Source organism: Triturus cristatus, chromosome 2_2, assembly GCF_964204655.1.
Source record: "Triturus cristatus chromosome 2_2, aTriCri1.1, whole genome shotgun sequence".
Classification (NCBI taxonomy): Eukaryota; Metazoa; Chordata; class Amphibia; order Caudata; family Salamandridae; genus Triturus; species Triturus cristatus.
The window spans coordinates 750,490,349-750,508,103 of NC_140582.1; the positions used below are offsets into that span (position 1 = coordinate 750,490,349).

Here is a 17,755-nt window from a genome sequence, read left to right on the forward strand (position 1 = left end):
TCTGATTAGCAGGCCCACAGCCACATCTAAGTCATAAACCAGTAAAGCAAAAGCAAAAAGTGGGGGTGACTATAGGAAGCAGACCCTACTCTCCTACATTCAGAATTTATGGTCAGCTTGAGTACCAATATTTTGACAATTACATTTTTTTCTTGGTAGCAATCACGTCAGGCTCGCTTTTGCCTAGACATCATTTTTTTTAAGTCTTTGAAAATAGAGTAGTATTGAGACCAAGTCCTTCATTTACTCCAAAAGTAAATGCAGCATTACAGAGGGAGCACAATTTTTTTGGGCCAACTTTTGTTCTTTCTTCTTCAGACTCAAAGGAAGAACGTCTTCATGCGTTGAATGTAAGAAGAGCTCTGTTGTGTTACATGGGCTGTGTGGAGAAGTGAAGAGCCTCACCTTCACTGTTTGACCCTGTAGGAGGCTGGCTCACTATAGTGCCCACCATTAATGACGCACTGTGCACTGGATCCAGGCAAACCTTAGTGATAGTGTTTAGGCCCCTTAAAACCAGGCACTCAAGGGAGAGCAGCTAAGGCTTATTCAGGAGGGTGTAAAGCAGGTGCATTTACCACAATAGTCAGTCAGTAAGCTTTTCACAAAAGAAAGGACCACAAAAGGAGAGTATAAAAATACTTTGTATTTATTAACACACACTAGACACTAATTTGGAATATCTCCTATCCGGAAATATAAACTACAAAAGTAGTTCAGAAATAGGTATGTAGCATAAGCAAAAACACATAGGGCCCAACTGAGGGGCCACACCATATACTAAAATAGTGGGATGTGATTTAAGTACCAACAAGAAACTAATACCCAAGGATGGAGGACCCCAGGGGAATCACGGAAACACCCAAGGTGACTAGCTAGAGACCAGATGTCGCCCAGGTGCAGAGGGGTTACACTGGGTCAACCATACATATGATAACACAGGGTATTTTTTGCAGTTCTAGGACCCTTCCCAAGGGACCCCGAAAGATCCACTAGGATCAAGGAAGGTTGGAGTGCCACCCCACCTGTGGATACCCCGGGAACCAGGATACCTACACCAGGGAGCCCAGGTGCATAGGGATGAAGTGGTGTCTGAACCGCCCGTAGATGCCAAATGGAGGTTTCTGGAAGATAAGTGGCTACAGAGTCTCGTGGACCAGGCCGTGGAATCCAGAGGAGAAGAACCTGAGAGCAGAGGAGACAGAGTCCAAACCACCCAAAGGTGACTAGGAGGCACTGGGGCACAACACCAGCCCTTTGTCGGAGGTTCTTGCTTTTGCACGGTGAGGTTGAAGCAGAAGCTGTGGAGCCCAGGTGATGTTGCAGGAGCACAGGAGCCTTCCACAAATTGTCCCATGCCAGTCAAGTGCAGGAGGGTCAGTGGCCAGCAGAACCACCAACAAGCCTTAACAAACACAAACAGATTGCGGGTGAAGATGCTATGGTGCAGACCAGAAATGTATGTGGCACTAACCCAGAAAGGGTAAGTCAGGGCCAGCCCTCAGCACACAAGAGACCCAGCAGGAATCTGTGGAGTCCCATCAAGGACCCTCTGGCAACAAGCCCAGAGAGTTGCAGGGAAGCTTCAGCAGCACACAGGAAGGAAATGAAGGCCCACGATGGAGAGGATGCGGGTAGGATGTCTGTCTTGGAGCGCTGTGATGCTGGAGGCAGGGGCTTCTTGGAGTTTGAAGATCTTTCGTGAAGAAAGCGAACAAGCCTTGGTAATAGCAAACAGACGCAGTGCACAGGGAGGCAGTTCACACCAGCTGGAGAGGGATTACAGTCACCAAAGTTGCAGGGAAGACTGGTCAGCCGTGGGACAACAAGATCAGCAAACTGGTTGTAGCCGTAGACATGTTTACGGATGCAGGAAAGTGACTCCTTCACTTCAAGGGAGATTCTGGCTTGGATGCAGGCTGAGTCCTTCAAGATTCGAAGGATGCAGGGCCATGGAGTTGCAAAACTAAAGCTGTCTTGTCTTTAGTCATGGCTTGAAGAACAGTAGAGTTCCAGTGTCCATCAGCAGAAGAGTCTGAACAGTCTACCGGCATTCGTTTCATGAAGCTGTTGTTGGGTCGAATCTAAGCACCTACCCTCAGGGGAGCCATTAAGTAACCCTAAAAAACATGGAAGAGCCTATTCTGTGGTGAACCGCCTATCAGAGGGGGTCAGGGATTCTACTCAGCTGGCCTAGCCTGTCAGATGCTCCCAAGGGTCAAGATTTAACATAGCAGAATCAAGTGGCCACATGGAGGAGCCTTGGGCCCTTTCCTGTCCTTTCAGTAGTTTTGCGCCAGAGCAGAAGCCAAGGGCCCCTGAACTTGGCTAAACTGGTTTGTACAAGGAGGGCACCAAATGTCTGGTGGCGCTCAGAAGCGCCTCCACCCTACCTAATTCTAAAGGAGAGGTAGTCCCCACCTCTCCTTTGTTCAGCTTCCCCTGCCCGAGTTAAGCCCATCAGCAGAATGGCAGAACACTGTCCAAGGTCGACAGCAGCATGGGCTGGCAGACCTTGTAAGGCAACACAGGTAGGTATTGGTTGGTCCTCTAAGGAGCCCCTCCAGTACATGGCATCTTGCAACTAACAGTGGAATCGGTCTAGTTGCATGAGCTCAACATGTGAGATATCAAACATGACCAGGTTTCGGGGCAGCTATTTTGTAGCTGGACATCTCGACTTGCCAGTGTCCACTGCATACCTTATAATGGCTGTCCCGCACTTACAAAGCCCAGAGAACGGAGTCCAGGGTTTGTAGGGGTACCTCTGCTTGTGCAGGGGTAACACACACTTAGAACCATGCACCCTACCCTTGGACTGAAGGGCCTACCACAGGGGTGAACTAGATTAAAAGTGCAGTAACCGGGATATAAGGGCAAGCCTTTGCAGGCACCATTTCACACAGACTGCAATGGCAGCTCTGCAGACAGATTGGACGGGCTCCCATGAGTGGCATAATACATGCAGCAGCCCATGGGAGACCGCTGGTGTATCAATGCCCTGGGTACCTCAGTACCATAGACTAAGGACTTAAAATGGTACCCCAGTATGCCAATTGTGTGTGTGGCGGGGGTGTGTACAAGTACTTACCGTACGAGTTACTTACCTTCGGTAACGATGTATTTGGTAGAGACGATTTTAGCCGCAGATTCCTTCACGTAGAATTATCCCCAGGCGTGAGACTGAATCCGGAAAACTTTCTTGCCCAGCATCCCTGTGCGCCGGAGGGACGACATCACACAACTCTGCCCAGACATCGTCCGCGTACGTGACGTCAGTGAGGTCACATAAGTCCCACCCCGGCGCGCCTACGTCAGTTTTCTTCGGAGAACTTTTCCGCGCAAAAACGCGGAGCCAGCAAACAAAACTGTGAGAGAATAGGAACAGTGTGCGAAAGAACCAGAAAAAGGGATGGTGAGAAACAACACCATAAAGAGCAGTGCCCGGCACTTCAGTACCCCAAGGCAGGGAAACAAAGAATAGAGCCGCAACCCTGCCGGTACAGAGACCCCCCTCACCCCCCCTCCCCCCGGGGACAAAGGACATATGTAAAAATGTCACGATAACATGCAACAGGCCTACAACCCGAACCAAAGATAAGGAAGGGGAACCAGTCGGGGACACCCAGGGAACGACAAAACTCCAAGACATCCCCAACACAGAGTGTGACAACCCCCATCAGGAACAAGGGCAGAGGCACAGCCAAAAGACCCCAAGCACAAGGATCACAAAGAGCCAGAAGTATCAACAAACCTATCCTCCCACGTGACAACGGGGAGGAAAAAAGGGACAGCCTGACAGAAAGAGGCAAAGAATGTACTCATAGAAGACACAGCCACCCACAGGGAAGCGAGTGCAAAAGACCAAATCACAAGACCTCGCAGAACGGGGAGGAAGGGTGGGCAGTGAAGGAATCTGCGGCTAGAATCGTCTCTACCAGATACATCGTTACCGAAGGTAAGTAACTCTTACATCCGATAGAGACTACTAGCCGCAGAGTCCTTCACGTAGAATAGATACCCTAGCCATACCCAAGGGGAAGGAGGGTCTGCGAGAGGACCCCACCCACCGGGGCACAACAGAGGGCCGCCCGGGGGCAGAGTCCGAAAACAGGACGAGGAGCCCCATCCCCCAGGCAAAGGGAAAAGAAGAGAAAGAAGAAGACTGCCTGTCCTCACTCAGCAGAAGAAACAAGGCAGGGCGCAAAGAGGCAAAACACCCACGCTCATGTGAGGCAACAAAACCTACGCCCAAGGCCAAGGCAAAGAAAGGAGCACCAAAGGAGAAGAGCAACCTAGAGACTCCAAGGAGAAGAGGCAGAGCAAAGGCAATCCTAGACAGGACGGCGCCGGCAGAAGCCGAAAAGGGGAACTCAAGGTCACCCATGAAGAATCCTCCAACGCCCCACAGGGACAAACTGCGCCCGCAAGAGGGTCCAGAAGTCAGGGACCATCCCCCCCACATTGTAGTATCCTTTCTAGTTAAGCTAAAATTACATAAATTAATTTTATGCAGGCAAAAGCAGCTCCTTCATTCAGTCTACTCAAAATCAGGTAGGCTGTGGGACTAGTCCCAACACCAAGCTTCTCCAGAGCATCTCTACTGCTTCACAACCTGCACTAGCTGTCAATTAGCAGAATTCAATTAAAATGCATTTGCATAGTTCATACAAATACTACAACTGCCAGAGTCATTGCTTATGTAAAAGGTTCTACCTATTTGAGCAATCTCAAACTCATTGTTAAGCAAAGGAGCCTATGTTGAGACATCTGCGAATTTAAAAAACAATGGAAGGCTGTTCCTATTGTTATAAAGCCTCTGGAGCCTAGAACTCCTTACCATTTACTTTACCTCAAGATCTATTGTACCACACAAAGTCTGCTAACAAACTGTTCTGTTTAGAACACGTCAGCTATCCTTCCTCTACAATGCCTTGTGACTGCGCTTTACCAATTTCCTACATAAACATAACACAAGTCACTAGCTCTGGATAACTCAGAGGCACGTGGCAACAACTTATAAGTCTAACCTTTAAAATGGAGCACGACTATCAGTCATTGAAAAAGGTGATGGAAAAAGTAAGCAGTCTATGAAAAAAAGCACCTGCTTAATCTACAAAAGTTCAAAATATCTGGTTGGTTTAAGCAGATCAATACAGAGTTGGCAGAAAACAATCAGCAATGTACTAATAGTGACTTTACCTGCTATTTGAGGGGTAAAGGAATATATGGGTTAGGCATTCGTGTAACTGGGCAAATATGCTTATCTTTCATAACAATCATCAGTTTCTTGTTTTTATATGAAACTCTGCAAACAAACTGAGCAGGAGGGAACCAAGAAATGTGGAGAAATGTGACTACAGCATTAAGTATTTCACAATCACTCAACTGACCAGAGATGTTGATATTATGGTAGGAAGAAAGAGTAAAATAAAAATGTTACCAGGCTCTTTCAATATGTCTGTCTCTCCTGCCAGTTCGGCAGCCATTGGTCCATTTTCATCCTTGGCTAAAATGTCTTCACACATACTATTGCTATGCTCTTCTTCTGCCATTTTCTTCATTAAATCACTCTTTAGAATGGAAGAAAATGAAAACCATCAGATACTAAGGAAGAAAACGGATCTCAAATATATTTCGGTTCAAGACACAAAAACAATACCTCTGAAACATTGAGTTTGAAGGGCAGGTCTTCAACTTTAACAAAGTCATCCTCATCAGACTTTTGACTTTGGTTCCCAGAACCAGTTTCCTAATTAAAAGGCAAGGTAGAAGAATGTAAGTTAGCTAGTGAAAACCCATGCTGCCAAGTTGCAAACAACAGTATGAACATAGCGAATGCTTGTATTTAACATTACAAACATTCAAACTCGTGGGCTTAAGCAATTAAAGCATGTTCACAAAATGTAAAAAGACATCAACTAACATAAAAAAACATTCTTTGTGCTTCTCCAATACAGGGAAAAATCACTAGTCTTTATTTGATTTGCTCTAAATATTTCTATCTATGTAATACGTTCTAAGAAGGAGAGCCTTTAATCGGCACATGCTTTTAAATTACTCCTATTGTCAGGAAAGGAATCCATGGTACTTTGTGTACCAGTATTAAAGAAAGGTGAACCAATCTATGTGTCCTACCTTTCTTATTATGTATGGCCATAATAGTGCAAATTATGTGGAAAGGCTTACACCTCACTCCATCGTGTACATCATCTTATTTCTTTATTTTTTGACAAGCATGAACAGCAAGTTACTTACCTTTGTAAATGACAGTTCTGGTAGAGATGCTATCCAACTGCAAATTCCCCACCATGTGAATTTCTATCGAGCGCCAGACTGGATTCAGAAACTTCACAGCAATTCTCTAGCATGTTGGTAGGTAGCATCGTACGGCTATGCTGCGGCGCTGTCCTGCATCGGAAGTGACATTGGTGCCCCTATATATGTGCCACCTCCGCATGCTGTCGTGAGATTCTTCTGATTTTGGTCTGGGCTGTCGGATGTGAAGCAACATAAATCAGATAGTGCAATGTGCAGGTACTTTAGATTTGGCATCTTATTAATGGACTGAGTCCATTCCACTGAACGGGAGGAGGGTGGATCGATGAAGATTCTGTGGTTAGATAGTCTCTCTACCAGAAAAGGTGTCACTGAAATTAATTGACTTGTTCTTCTGATAAAGATTTTTAACCACAAATTCCACACCTTGTGGATAGATACCAAAGCACTACCTTCCCGAGGTGGGGGGTGTGGAATGGCTCGGACCAGGAAATTCTGCAGGACAGATTGGGCGAAGTGCCCATCCTGCCGGACCTGGCTATCCAGGGAGTAATGCTTTTCGAATATGTGGAGGGACGCCCATGTGCCAGCCTAACAAATGTCCATGATCGACAGACCCCGTGTCTACGAAGGGGAAGCACCCTTTTCTCTGGTGGAATGAGCAGGCAAGCCGTCAGGGGGCAGCTTCTTGGCTAGCCCATAGCAGATCTTGATTGTAGGAGAGTAGGGTCTGCTTTCTATGTTCACCCCCACTTTTTGCTTTTGCTTTACTGGTTTTCGACTTAGATGTGGCTGTGGGCCTGCTAATCAGACCCACAGCCCTGCTGTTCTCTCTCTAAATTAATACTATGTACTTTAGGTGAATAACCCATTTGGATAGGATCACCTTATTGGCCCCTGTACAGTGTACCTTAGGTACCCAGGGCATAGGTGTACCCTAGGTCTACCAGGGGCTGCAGCATGTATTATGCCACCCCTGGCCTGACCTTCCATTATGACACAACTGGCTGATCACTCTGCTGGGGCAAGGTCGTGTAATCACCCCTTGCTTAGGTGTAATATTCCTATACCTAACTTACATATAGACACATGTGTACCTATCAGCCACTCCTATGGCAGGCCGTAACAATCCTGGAGGCAGAGTGCTTGGTAACATGTGAGATGGTGCTCTAGCATGAGCTGAGCCTGTCTGCAGCTTTCGGAACCATGTCCTTATAGCTGTTCTATGATATAGCCTACCATATACTCTTAAAGTGCCTTATAATCTTAAACGGTTATGGTAACTATGGTTTGGCTTTATCAAAACATGTCGTGTAAGGTGTCTAACACTTTGGAATAATACCCCCATCCCATTTCTGGGAATGAGGATATTATCCCTCCCTTCTAGAGGGAGAAGACATGTTGTAACCTACTTACCCGGTTAAAGTTAACCAGAGCCCCAGCATCACAAAATGGATGCTGCTGCCACTGACACGAGTCTGACCTCCTGCTGCAGGGAGTGATCCCGGCAAGGGAGGCTTGGACAATAGGTTTCCTGCCTTAGGAGGTGCGAGCACCACCCCAGACAGGCCTTAGTGTATTGGGGCAGGGAGGGATGAAAAGAATGAGACATGCCTGGGGCACACAAGGTGTCCCGTGCATAGTCCAGTTCAAACTGGTGCTGGGGCTCTCCAGCCCCAGTCCTGGCGCGAAACTGGACAAAGGGAAGGGGGTGTAACCACCCCCCTTCCCAGGTCCCACCCATAAGGCGTGACCTAGCAGGTAACCCAGCCCCCCAGATTTGGATAAGAGTGGTAGCTGGGCCCCAGGAGATTTGTTTATCCTGAACCTGCAACTTGAACAGAAACTCTGGACATTCGACGAAAGAAGAACACTGAAGAATCTCCCTTGTGGCCAAGGAGTGGCTACCCTGTGCAAACAGACACCATCAAGAGACTACCCTTTGCTTTGCTGAAGTTCTACGAGGGACCGACTGCAGAGCCCGACCAGAGCCTTGACTTCCAGACTTCTCCGACCCTGATCCACATCCACAGCCGAGCTGAGATCCGTGGAGGCGACGAGAGACGTGGGACCGGCTACCTGGGAAAAGTGGCGAGTATCTTCCAGCGCAGCTTCTGAGGTACCCTCGAAGTTGTGCACCGGGGATTGAGAAGCCCCAACCCCAAGCACCATCTGCACCGAAGATCAGCCCCCCACACTCCACGAGTCCTGCGTGGGGCCCTTCTGCATTTTCCTGCTTGCCACGTCTGTCCGGTTGCTTGCCCGTTGGCTAGCGGCCTTTGTGACGACGCGTCCAGAAATCTTCACTGCTGGTCTGGCTCCTCCAGACTGGCTCCCGCTTCCTTGCGAAAGAGAAGCACCCCAGACCTTCCTGGTCTGCACCAGAAGCAAGTCCTCCGTTCTTCGTGGGTTCCGCTTGCCTAGGCTTGGTGAGTCCTAGTCCAACTTCGACGCCGCCGACAGCAAGAGCCTTCGTGGGACAGCTCGCCTCCTGGTCCTGGTCGTCCTCGACGTTCCCTGGTCCTCGTGGCTGCAGCGACAAGCTTCACCTTCACCTGCAATCTTCACGACATTGCCTGGTTCCTTCCTGGTTCCACGTGGTCACTGGCTAGTGACCTTGACTCTGTCCCTTCTGCTTGCAGGTCTCCTCTCTTCTTGATCCCAGCCTTGGGATCCACCGGACACTCTTCACTGACTGCCTGTCAGCAACTTTCCTTCAGGCATCCATAGAAGTCCATGACGAAACCCGACGCAAGTTCGCACCTATGCACCAGCAGTCCGTGGGCTAGGTAACTTGGGTACTTCGGTGCTCACAAGGGTAGTGACTATCCTAGGGTCTAGTTTCCGAGTCTCGACTCTCTAGCTGCTTCAGAAGTGTCCTTAAACTGTTAATTGCTAACAACTACTATTTCTATCGACTTTTACGCATTACGCGTGAGTGTTTCCACTCTGCACCTGAATCCCGTGGGCCTCCCACTTCCTAACTGTTGCTAGTGCAGTGTAGCCCCAGCGATTCCCTAGGCCTAGGCCTATCCTATTTCCGTGACAGTGGTCCTTATACCACTTACTTAGTATATGGTTTGCGTGGCCCCTAGGGCCTAACTGTATTACTTACCTGTGTGACTTAATGTATGCATACATAAGACTGTGTTGTACTTACCTCTAATCTCATAAAGAGTGCTGAGGGTTTGACTAGAATAAATACACTTTATTTTATATATATCTGTTGTGGTGTCCTTTCATTTGGTATTCAAGGGATTATATATGGTATCACAGCTGGCTTCACATGCCATTCAGAGTTTAGCCTAAGACTGCTCTTGTCCATGCTACCACTAGGATAGCTGGTCTAGAAGGTTGACTTTACAACCAATCACCATAAGGGTTGTTTGGACTGATATAAGGTGTACACTAGAACTAGTGACATCATACATCAGGCCAACTTCTCACATTGATGCATAGCACAATACATACGGAGATGGTCCTCTTTTGCACTGCTTTGCCTTTCTTAGCCCCAGAGAAGCAAACGAAAAGTGGTCTTCCTGTCGTCAGGACATTTCTGGTTCAGTCCGCATAAAAATGAAGTATGTCAAGGTGATTAGGTTGTTCTGCCTCCTTGGAGGTATGAGGCAGTGCATGAAAGTTGGTATGGTGATCGACTGTATGTGGAAGGGTGGGCAGGAATGCCACTTTTGCTCAGAGGGGATTTAATTTGTCCAAGAAGGAAGATGTATATGGTAGAACCACAGACATTGCCTGGAGTTCACTCACTTGTCTGCCAATGTTATGGAGAGGAGGAATGCAATCTTTATCTTAAGACGACAAAGAGCAAAAGTGTATGGGCTCGAAAGAAGTACACAGAAAGTAAGTCTTACATTTAAGTCACACTGCAGCATGGCAAGTGGAGTCAGCAGGAATAGATAGACCAGCCCAACAGGTTACTTAAAGTGGACTGACTGGTTAGGTAAACATAAGAAGACTGAAAAGGCTGATGGGTAACCTTTAACTATTGCCACAGCAGAACATTGCTGGGCCAATGACAAACAGAAAAGAACATCTGATAACAGCGTATTCAGGGGCTCTTTGTAATGCGAAAAGCAGCAGACAACAATCTTCTCCAATCGTCCTGTACAAATCGATTTTGTTGATGGATGCCTGGCTGCTAAGATGACACCAATCACTTCAGAAGAAAGAGTGAAAGTCATCCACTGTTGTCATTTGAACTCTACATATGGCGATGCAGAGTGTGCAGAATCAGGAGTAAGACTCGGCCCAGCTGCTGCTACAGGAGGTTCTCCTGAAGGGGCAGCCAGATTAGAGAACAAATGCTCATGGCCAGACGTTCTGTGTACCACCCTCTTCTTGCTTATTTCAGGGCCACTTGGGTGGCTTGGGCACAGTCTCTCTGGATCTTCTTGAGTGCTCTGGGCAGGAGAGGAAGGGGCAGAAAGACATGCAGGAGTCCCATCGCCCAATGCCGGTGAAGAAAACACGTTATTTACCTGTAACTTTGGTTCTCCAGTATTGGTAACTTTCATAGATTCCCATGCTTGTATCATTACCCGTCGTCGGAATGGGAGTCTCGGTAAATAAAAAATAACATAGCAGTAGGTACAAAAGAGAAAAGGCCTAAGCCTCATCTCATTTTGTAGCATTTTGTAAAAGAGACCAAAATAATGCAACAACCAATCAGATTAGCCTCACCCCACAGAACCTTCCTGAGAGAACCTCAGAGCCTCAGATTTTCGTAGCCGTTGTGTAACAGTATAACAAAACATGCTGAAGGCTGAGATTTCCCAGGGGAGGAGGGTGGGCGCCTTGGAATCTATGAAAGTTACCAATACTGGAGAACCAAAGTTACAGGTAAGTAACTTGTTTTCTTACTCCAGTATTGGAACTTTCATAGATTCCCATAGCTTGTATCAGAGTAGCTAGCAGTCAGAAGCACGTTTTGCTCTCTCCTCGTTGCGTCTCCCTCTCCTCTTTTATTTTTTTTTATTTTAAAGAATGCATCAAGCAAAAGAACATTAAAAACAGTGCAATAACATTTAGAATAAATAGTAAATACTCATTAATCCAAAATCAAAATGTGCCAATAACAAGAAAGAAAGGAAGGAGGGAAGAAAGGAAAGCTCACCACTCAATGGAAGAGGTTCCTTAGGGCTGCCTGGCCTACAGCCGTGTCTTCCTGTGTCGAGGCCTCCAGGCAGTTACGTCTTGTGAAGGTGTGCGTGCTGCTCCAAGTTGCAGCCCTGCAGATATCTTTGATCTGGACCCCAGCAAAGAGGGCCGCAGAAGAAGCCATGGACCTTGTAGAATGGGCTCGGACTCTACCCTCCAGGGGTTTGCCCGCTGCGGAATGACAAACTTATAGCACTGGCCACCCACCGAGCAATCCCCTGCTTGGACAGGGGCAAGCCCTTGCGGGGAGAGCTAAACGAAACAAACAGTTGAGAAGATTTTCAGAATTCTTTAGTACGGTTCAGATAGAGCTTCAAACATCTCTGCACATCCAGAGAGTGGAGTGCTCTTTCTGCCGGCGTAGAGGGCTGAGGACAAAAAGCCTTAAGAATCACCGGCTCATTTAAATGAAAGTCTGAAGGCACCTCAGGTATGAACCTTGGGTTGATCCTTAGGATCACTATTTTTCTTGAATTGTAGGAAGGGTTCCTGGATCGTCAGAGCCTGTAACTCACCCATTCTTCATGCAGAAGTGAGAGCTAGGAGAAGCGCTACCTTCCAAGAGAGGAATTTCAGATCTGGTCGATGAATCGGCTCAAAGGGGTGCTTCATCAGCTGGGTGAGAACCAAATTCAAATGCCACATAGGAGGCGGAGGCCTCACTGGAGGAAAGACTCTAAAGAGGCCTTTGAGGAACTGCTTGACAATCCTGGCTGACCAAGGAGAAGGTCCAGATGCAGTGCGTCTACAGTGAGAAACTGCCGCCAAATGAACTTTTATGGATGAATGAGCCAGCCCTGCTTTAGCCAAAGACATGAAATATGGAAGAACTTGGTGAGGTTGAGATGAAAAACGGTTTAAACACTCCTGCTGACACCAGATGCAGAATCTCTTTCATTTTAAACGGTATGTCTTGTTAGTAGAAGGAGCTCTGGCCTGAGAGAGCACCTCCTTAATCTCCTTCGAGAGATCTAGCCCAAGAAACTCTCGCTCCTCAGGAGCCATGCTGATAGGTGTAAGGAGCGAGGGTCCGGATGCCAGATCTGGCCCTGGGACATCGTGAGAAGGTCTGGGACCGTCTGTAGAAGCCGTGGAGGGACCAGGGAGAGGAGTTGAAGTTCCGTGAACCAGAACTGCCTCGGCCAAGCTGGAGCTATTAAGACCATCCTGCACAGCTCCGTTTTGATCTTCCTGAGAACTCTGGGTATCAATGGAATGGGGGGAAAAGCGTATACAAATGCGCCTGACCAGGCTATCGAAAGCGCATTCCCCAGCGATCCGTGATGGTGTAGCTTGCTGACGTAAAACGGACATTTTTTGTTCTCCGGGGTGGCGAAGAGGTCTATTGAGGGTCTGCCCCACTGGTGAAAAATTTCCTGCAAGACAGTCTGATTCAGTACCCATTCGTGGCTGACTGACGACAGCCTGCCAAGCATGTCCGCCTTTTCGTTTAGTACTCCTGGAAGGTGTACCGCCTTCAGTGATATCCTGTGAAGGATAGCCCACTCCCAAATCTTCTGGGCTTCCCGTGACAACGGAAGAGATCTGGTACCCCCTTCTTTGTTTATATAGTGCATGGCTGTGGTGTTGTCCGTGCGGACGAGAACCGCCGATCCCTGCAGCCATGGAAGAAAGGCCCTTAGAGCCAGACAAATCGCCCTGAGTTCCAGGAGATTGATATGAAGAAGGCGGTGCTGTGGCAACCAATGTCCGCTTACATGTAAGTCCTGCAGCACCGCGTCCCAGCCTTCCAGCGAGGCATCTGTAGTCACTACCTGAGGAGTTGGATCGATTACGAAGGATAGACCGTGGGATATATTCTGTTCCTTAGTCTACCACAAGGCGGTCTTTTTTTTATAGCCGGAGTAATCAGCACCTTGTCGTCGAAGGATCCGCCAACTTGTCGCCATTGCAGGTCGAGCTGCTCCTGAAGTGAACGCATCCGCAACCTGCAGTGAGGTATTAAAGGAATGCAAGAGGAAATTGCTCCGAGCAGGGATTTGTAATGGCGAACTGAAAGATACTTTCTTCTTCTCAACAGTTGAGCCATGGACATCAGTTTCTCTTGCCTTTCGAGGGATGGAGAAGACTTGTTGAGAGACGTGTCCCGGATGGCCCCTAGGAATCGCGCTTCCTTGGACGGACAGAGGGATGACTTCTCCCTGTTGAGAATCAGGCCCAGATTGCTGAACAGACAGTCAGCACTTTGGTAAAGATCCTTGGAGCAGACCAAATTCCAAAAGGTAGAACCTTGAACTGAAAGTGGCTCTTGGCTACTGTAAACCATAGAAACCTCCTGTGGGCTGGATGAATGGTTATGTGAAAATACACATCCTCGAGATCGAGAGTGGCCATAAAGTCCCCAGTGTTGAGTAGACGTAAAATGTCTTGGAGAGACATCATCCGAATAGGATTGTCTTATGAGATAGGTGTTTAGCTCCCTGAGATCTAAAATGGGGCGCCACTTCTACAGCGTCGTCTTGACCAGAAAAAATCTGGAGTAGAAACCCTCTCCCTTCTGACAAAAGGGGACCGGCTCTACAGCTCCCTTGAGGAGCATCTGATGAACTTCAAGCGGCAGAAGACACAGATGTTTCGAAGGCATGGCGGCAGGGGGCTTGGAAGGTGGAAGATGTACAAACTCCAGCGTATGGCCACATTGAATGATGTTGAGTACCCAATGGTCTGATGTTATCCGTTGCCAGTTGTGAAGGTATTGACATACCCTGCCCCCCACAGATGTTGTCTTGGAGGGGGGTACAGCAGTAAGAGCTAGTAAGCCGCTATTGTCTCTTAGTGGTGTCACGCCCCTGGTGATTCTGTTTCCCTCTAGAGTTAGACCTAGAGAAAGAAGAGGTCTGGCCTTGTCTTTGATAGTAAGATGGACAATAAGACTGAGGCGTTGAATTATAAGAAGGATATTGTTGCTGCTGGTATGAACCTCTGTAGGTTGTAGTACTTCTTCCTCTGGCTCCACGGAAAGGAACCTTTCGATATTGTAGGGTTCCAAAGGATTTTGCTGTCTCCGTATCCTTATTGTAGGGTTCCCAAGGATCTTGCCGTCTCCGTATCCTTTTTGCTGTTTTGGAGGGCATCATCAATATGTTTACCAAATAATGCCTCCCCATCAAACGGAAGGTCCAGGATTTTGTTTTGGACCTCCGGCCGGAACCATGTCGCCCTCAGCCAGCCTTGGCGACGAACAACAGCTGTGCCTGCTAGCGAACGGAAAGCCATCGTGGCAATGTCCATTGCACAGTCGATAATCTCAGCTGACGTAACCTCTCACTCATGCAAGATTTTCTTTGCTTCCACCTTGGACTCCTGAGGCAGCTGGTCTAGATATGGTGAGAGGTCACACAACATCTGACGATCATATCTGCCAAGTATTGTCAACGCATTCGCCGCTCTAATCAAAAGACTTGCCATCGAGGAAACTCTTTTCCCAGCATTATCTAGGCGTCTGCCTTCCTTATCAGGGGGGAGTAGTAAGAGGCGCAGAAGGGTTACGTGATATTTTCTGAGCCGCCTGGGATATCACTGAATCCGGCTTCGGTTGACCTGTTAAGGATGCCGGACTGTCTTCAGGGGCCTTGTATTTTTTCTCCAGACGCGGCAAGACTGGATTAACAGTAGCCGGATTCTTCATTGCCTTTATACCTTCATCCCAGACGTGGCTGACAATAGGAATGGAACGGACCGTCTTCCTATAAGGTTCTTTGAAATCATAAAGAAAACATTCAGATTGAACTGAAGGCATGGGAAGTTTAAATCTGCTTGAGGCTCTTTCCATCAATTTGTGAAACCCCCCAATGTCTGCCGGGGGGGAATCAGCTGTATCCGGTGTTGGAGAAGCTGGGTCCGGTATCACATAACCATTCCACTCCGTACCCTGGTCCGGCCTGGTGATATCACCTTGATCCTCGTCTGAGGAAGCAATCTGCACCTCTGGAACCACGGGAGGTATGACTGGACTGGTGACTTGAGGCTGTGATACCATCTGGGACAATGGCCTTGGCGAAGCCACAGAAGAAGCTGGCGGAGCAGGTACAGCCTGCGCCAAAGGAAGTGAAGAAGGAGGTGGCTGGGAGAATCTCCTCCTATAGTCTAGCAACATGCCTTGAAGATCCACCAAGAGGGAAGAAGGTAAAGAAATCATCTCCTGTCTAGTGTCTTCCTAACGTTGAAAAGGGTGATGATATGAGTGCCCATGAAGGTATTCACCTTCAGAATCAGTGTCCTGGCAGTTGACTAGAAGCTGTGAGGGGCTATTGGCATAGCCAAAAGAATCATCCTCTCCCTCAGAATCGTCTTCCTCCTGCAGCAACAGCGCAGGAGGCAGAGGGGCAACCCTTCTTGAAGAAGTCATGTCCGGCGTGATTCTCGTCAAAGAAATGCTGATTTTCTCCGTCGACGAAAATGTCAGCGGCAGTACAGTCGACGGTGGAGAAGAAAAATAAATTGTCGTCGACGAGGTCGTTGACGGAAGACCCACTGACGAGCAGATCGTCGACGATGAGATGGGCATTGTCGACACTGTCGTCGATGAGACCGTCGACACTCCCGCTGTTGTCGTTGTTGATGCTCTCGACACCATCGTCGACGGATGGCGACTTGAAGGCACCGCCTACAAGCCCGTCGACGTTGGTACTGTTTTAACCTGCACCTTTGAAGCCTTCGTCGACGGAGTCTTTCGCAGTGTCGGCGACGATTGACTATTTTTGTCAGACTTCTCAGATGACAGAGAAGAAGGCTTTTTAAAAGGTATATCAGACTTTGCCACTGCTCCTGCTGAAGGTAGTCCTTCCCTCTCCTTTGCACCATGGTGAGGAGATTTGCTAGAACTCTGGCTCTCAGACTCACAGGGGGTCTTTTTTTAGGCCTTTGCGTGACGGTCTGTAGATGGTGAAGGGGAAGCTTCACTGACCTTCTGGACGAAGTGGCAGATGACGAATCTTCGCTGTCACTTGACAGTGTTTCCTTTCTCGACTTCAGCTTGTGGAGCCAGGTGAGAAGGCGGCCCTCACGGTCCCGGAGAGTCTTTGTGGAAAAGGTGCTGCAGATTGTGCAGTCAAGTGCCTTGTGGTCCAGATACGGGCAGTAGATGCAGTCTTTATGCCTGTCCTCCACATACAACCTTTTCTTGCCACAGGTGGAACAAGCCTTAAAAAGAGCTTTTTTCTCTTTGTCAGACATTCCAAGAAGAAATATCAAAATTCTGAAGAAAAAACTGCTGAAAAAACAGTAGAATAGAGTTGAAGTGAGCAGAGCTCAAAGGAGACTCCCTTAGCACAACGTGCGGTAGAAAATCTGAGGCTCTGAGGTTCTCTCAGGAAGGTTCTGTGGGGTGAGGCTAATTTGATTGGTTGTTGCATTATTTTGGTCTCTTTTACAAAAAGAGGTGGATATGTTACAAAATGAGATGAGGTCTAGGCCTTTTTTTATCTTTTGTACCTGCTGCTATGTTATTTTTTTATTTACAGAGACTCCCATTCCGACGACAGGGAATGATACAAGCATGGGAATCTGTGAAAGTTCCAATACTGGAGTAAAGGTGTCTATGAGGCAGGACTGCCTTGGGAAATCCAACAAGAAGAATGTTTGACATTGCTCCTTCTCTATGGTGTCAATTAGATACAGCCAGGGTTCTCTCTATTGTTGGAGGATGCCCTGTGCGACCTCAGAGTTTAACCAGCATTAGTGATCCGCAAGGCAATGGTGGCTGAACTAATTTGCCCTGAAGTTTAAAGCTCAGCGATTAGGGAGCTGCACTGAGCATTCAGCCACTTCCAGCAATGCCACATAGCGGTCGTGTTGTCCATGAGTACCTGCACCCGGTCCCCTTTGATGGTCATGAGGAACGCTCTTGGTGCCAATCGAATCACTTGCAGCTCCAGCAAGTTGATGTGGTTGCAAGCCCAGGCTGGAGACCTCAATCCTCTGATCTCCACCTCTCCCACATGATCTCTCCAACCCAGCAACCATGCATTTGTCACAACAGTTAGCTCTGGATGGGGTAGAGAGTTCTGCCATCTGTCCAACTACAATTGAGCAGCAGCTGTCTTCAACCTGGATGGAATCAGAGAGGTGCTTTGGTGTTGGCCTACTGAGACTTCAGATTGAATTGCATATTGTACTTATAGAGTGCGCTGCTACTCCAAGACTAGCATCCTGGCACTAAGTGGCAATGAACGTGGCTGCATAAGCTTAGTCAATCTTGGTCAATCCTTGGGGGAGAAATGGATCAGAGAATGAGTAAATAGCACAGAGCATCCGACATGCCAAAAAGCCATGTCTT

General features: G+C 48.0%; 1 protein-coding gene across 5 annotated transcripts in view; it reads right to left on the minus strand.

The window, feature by feature from the left end:
• PCM1 (pericentriolar material 1) overlaps positions 1 to 17,755 on the minus strand; it is a 1,275,228-nt gene that overhangs the window by 18,146 nt on the left and 1,239,327 nt on the right. For all 5 annotated transcript variants that reach the window (XM_085641994.1, XM_085641996.1, XM_085641995.1 and 2 more), the window contains 2 exons: positions 5,663 to 5,752; positions 5,444 to 5,573 (listed from right to left, as the gene is read on the minus strand). In XM_085641994.1, coding sequence (XP_085498120.1) covers positions 5,444 to 5,573; positions 5,663 to 5,752 — 220 coding nt within the window. The remainder of the gene's footprint in view (positions 1 to 5,443; positions 5,574 to 5,662; positions 5,753 to 17,755) is intronic.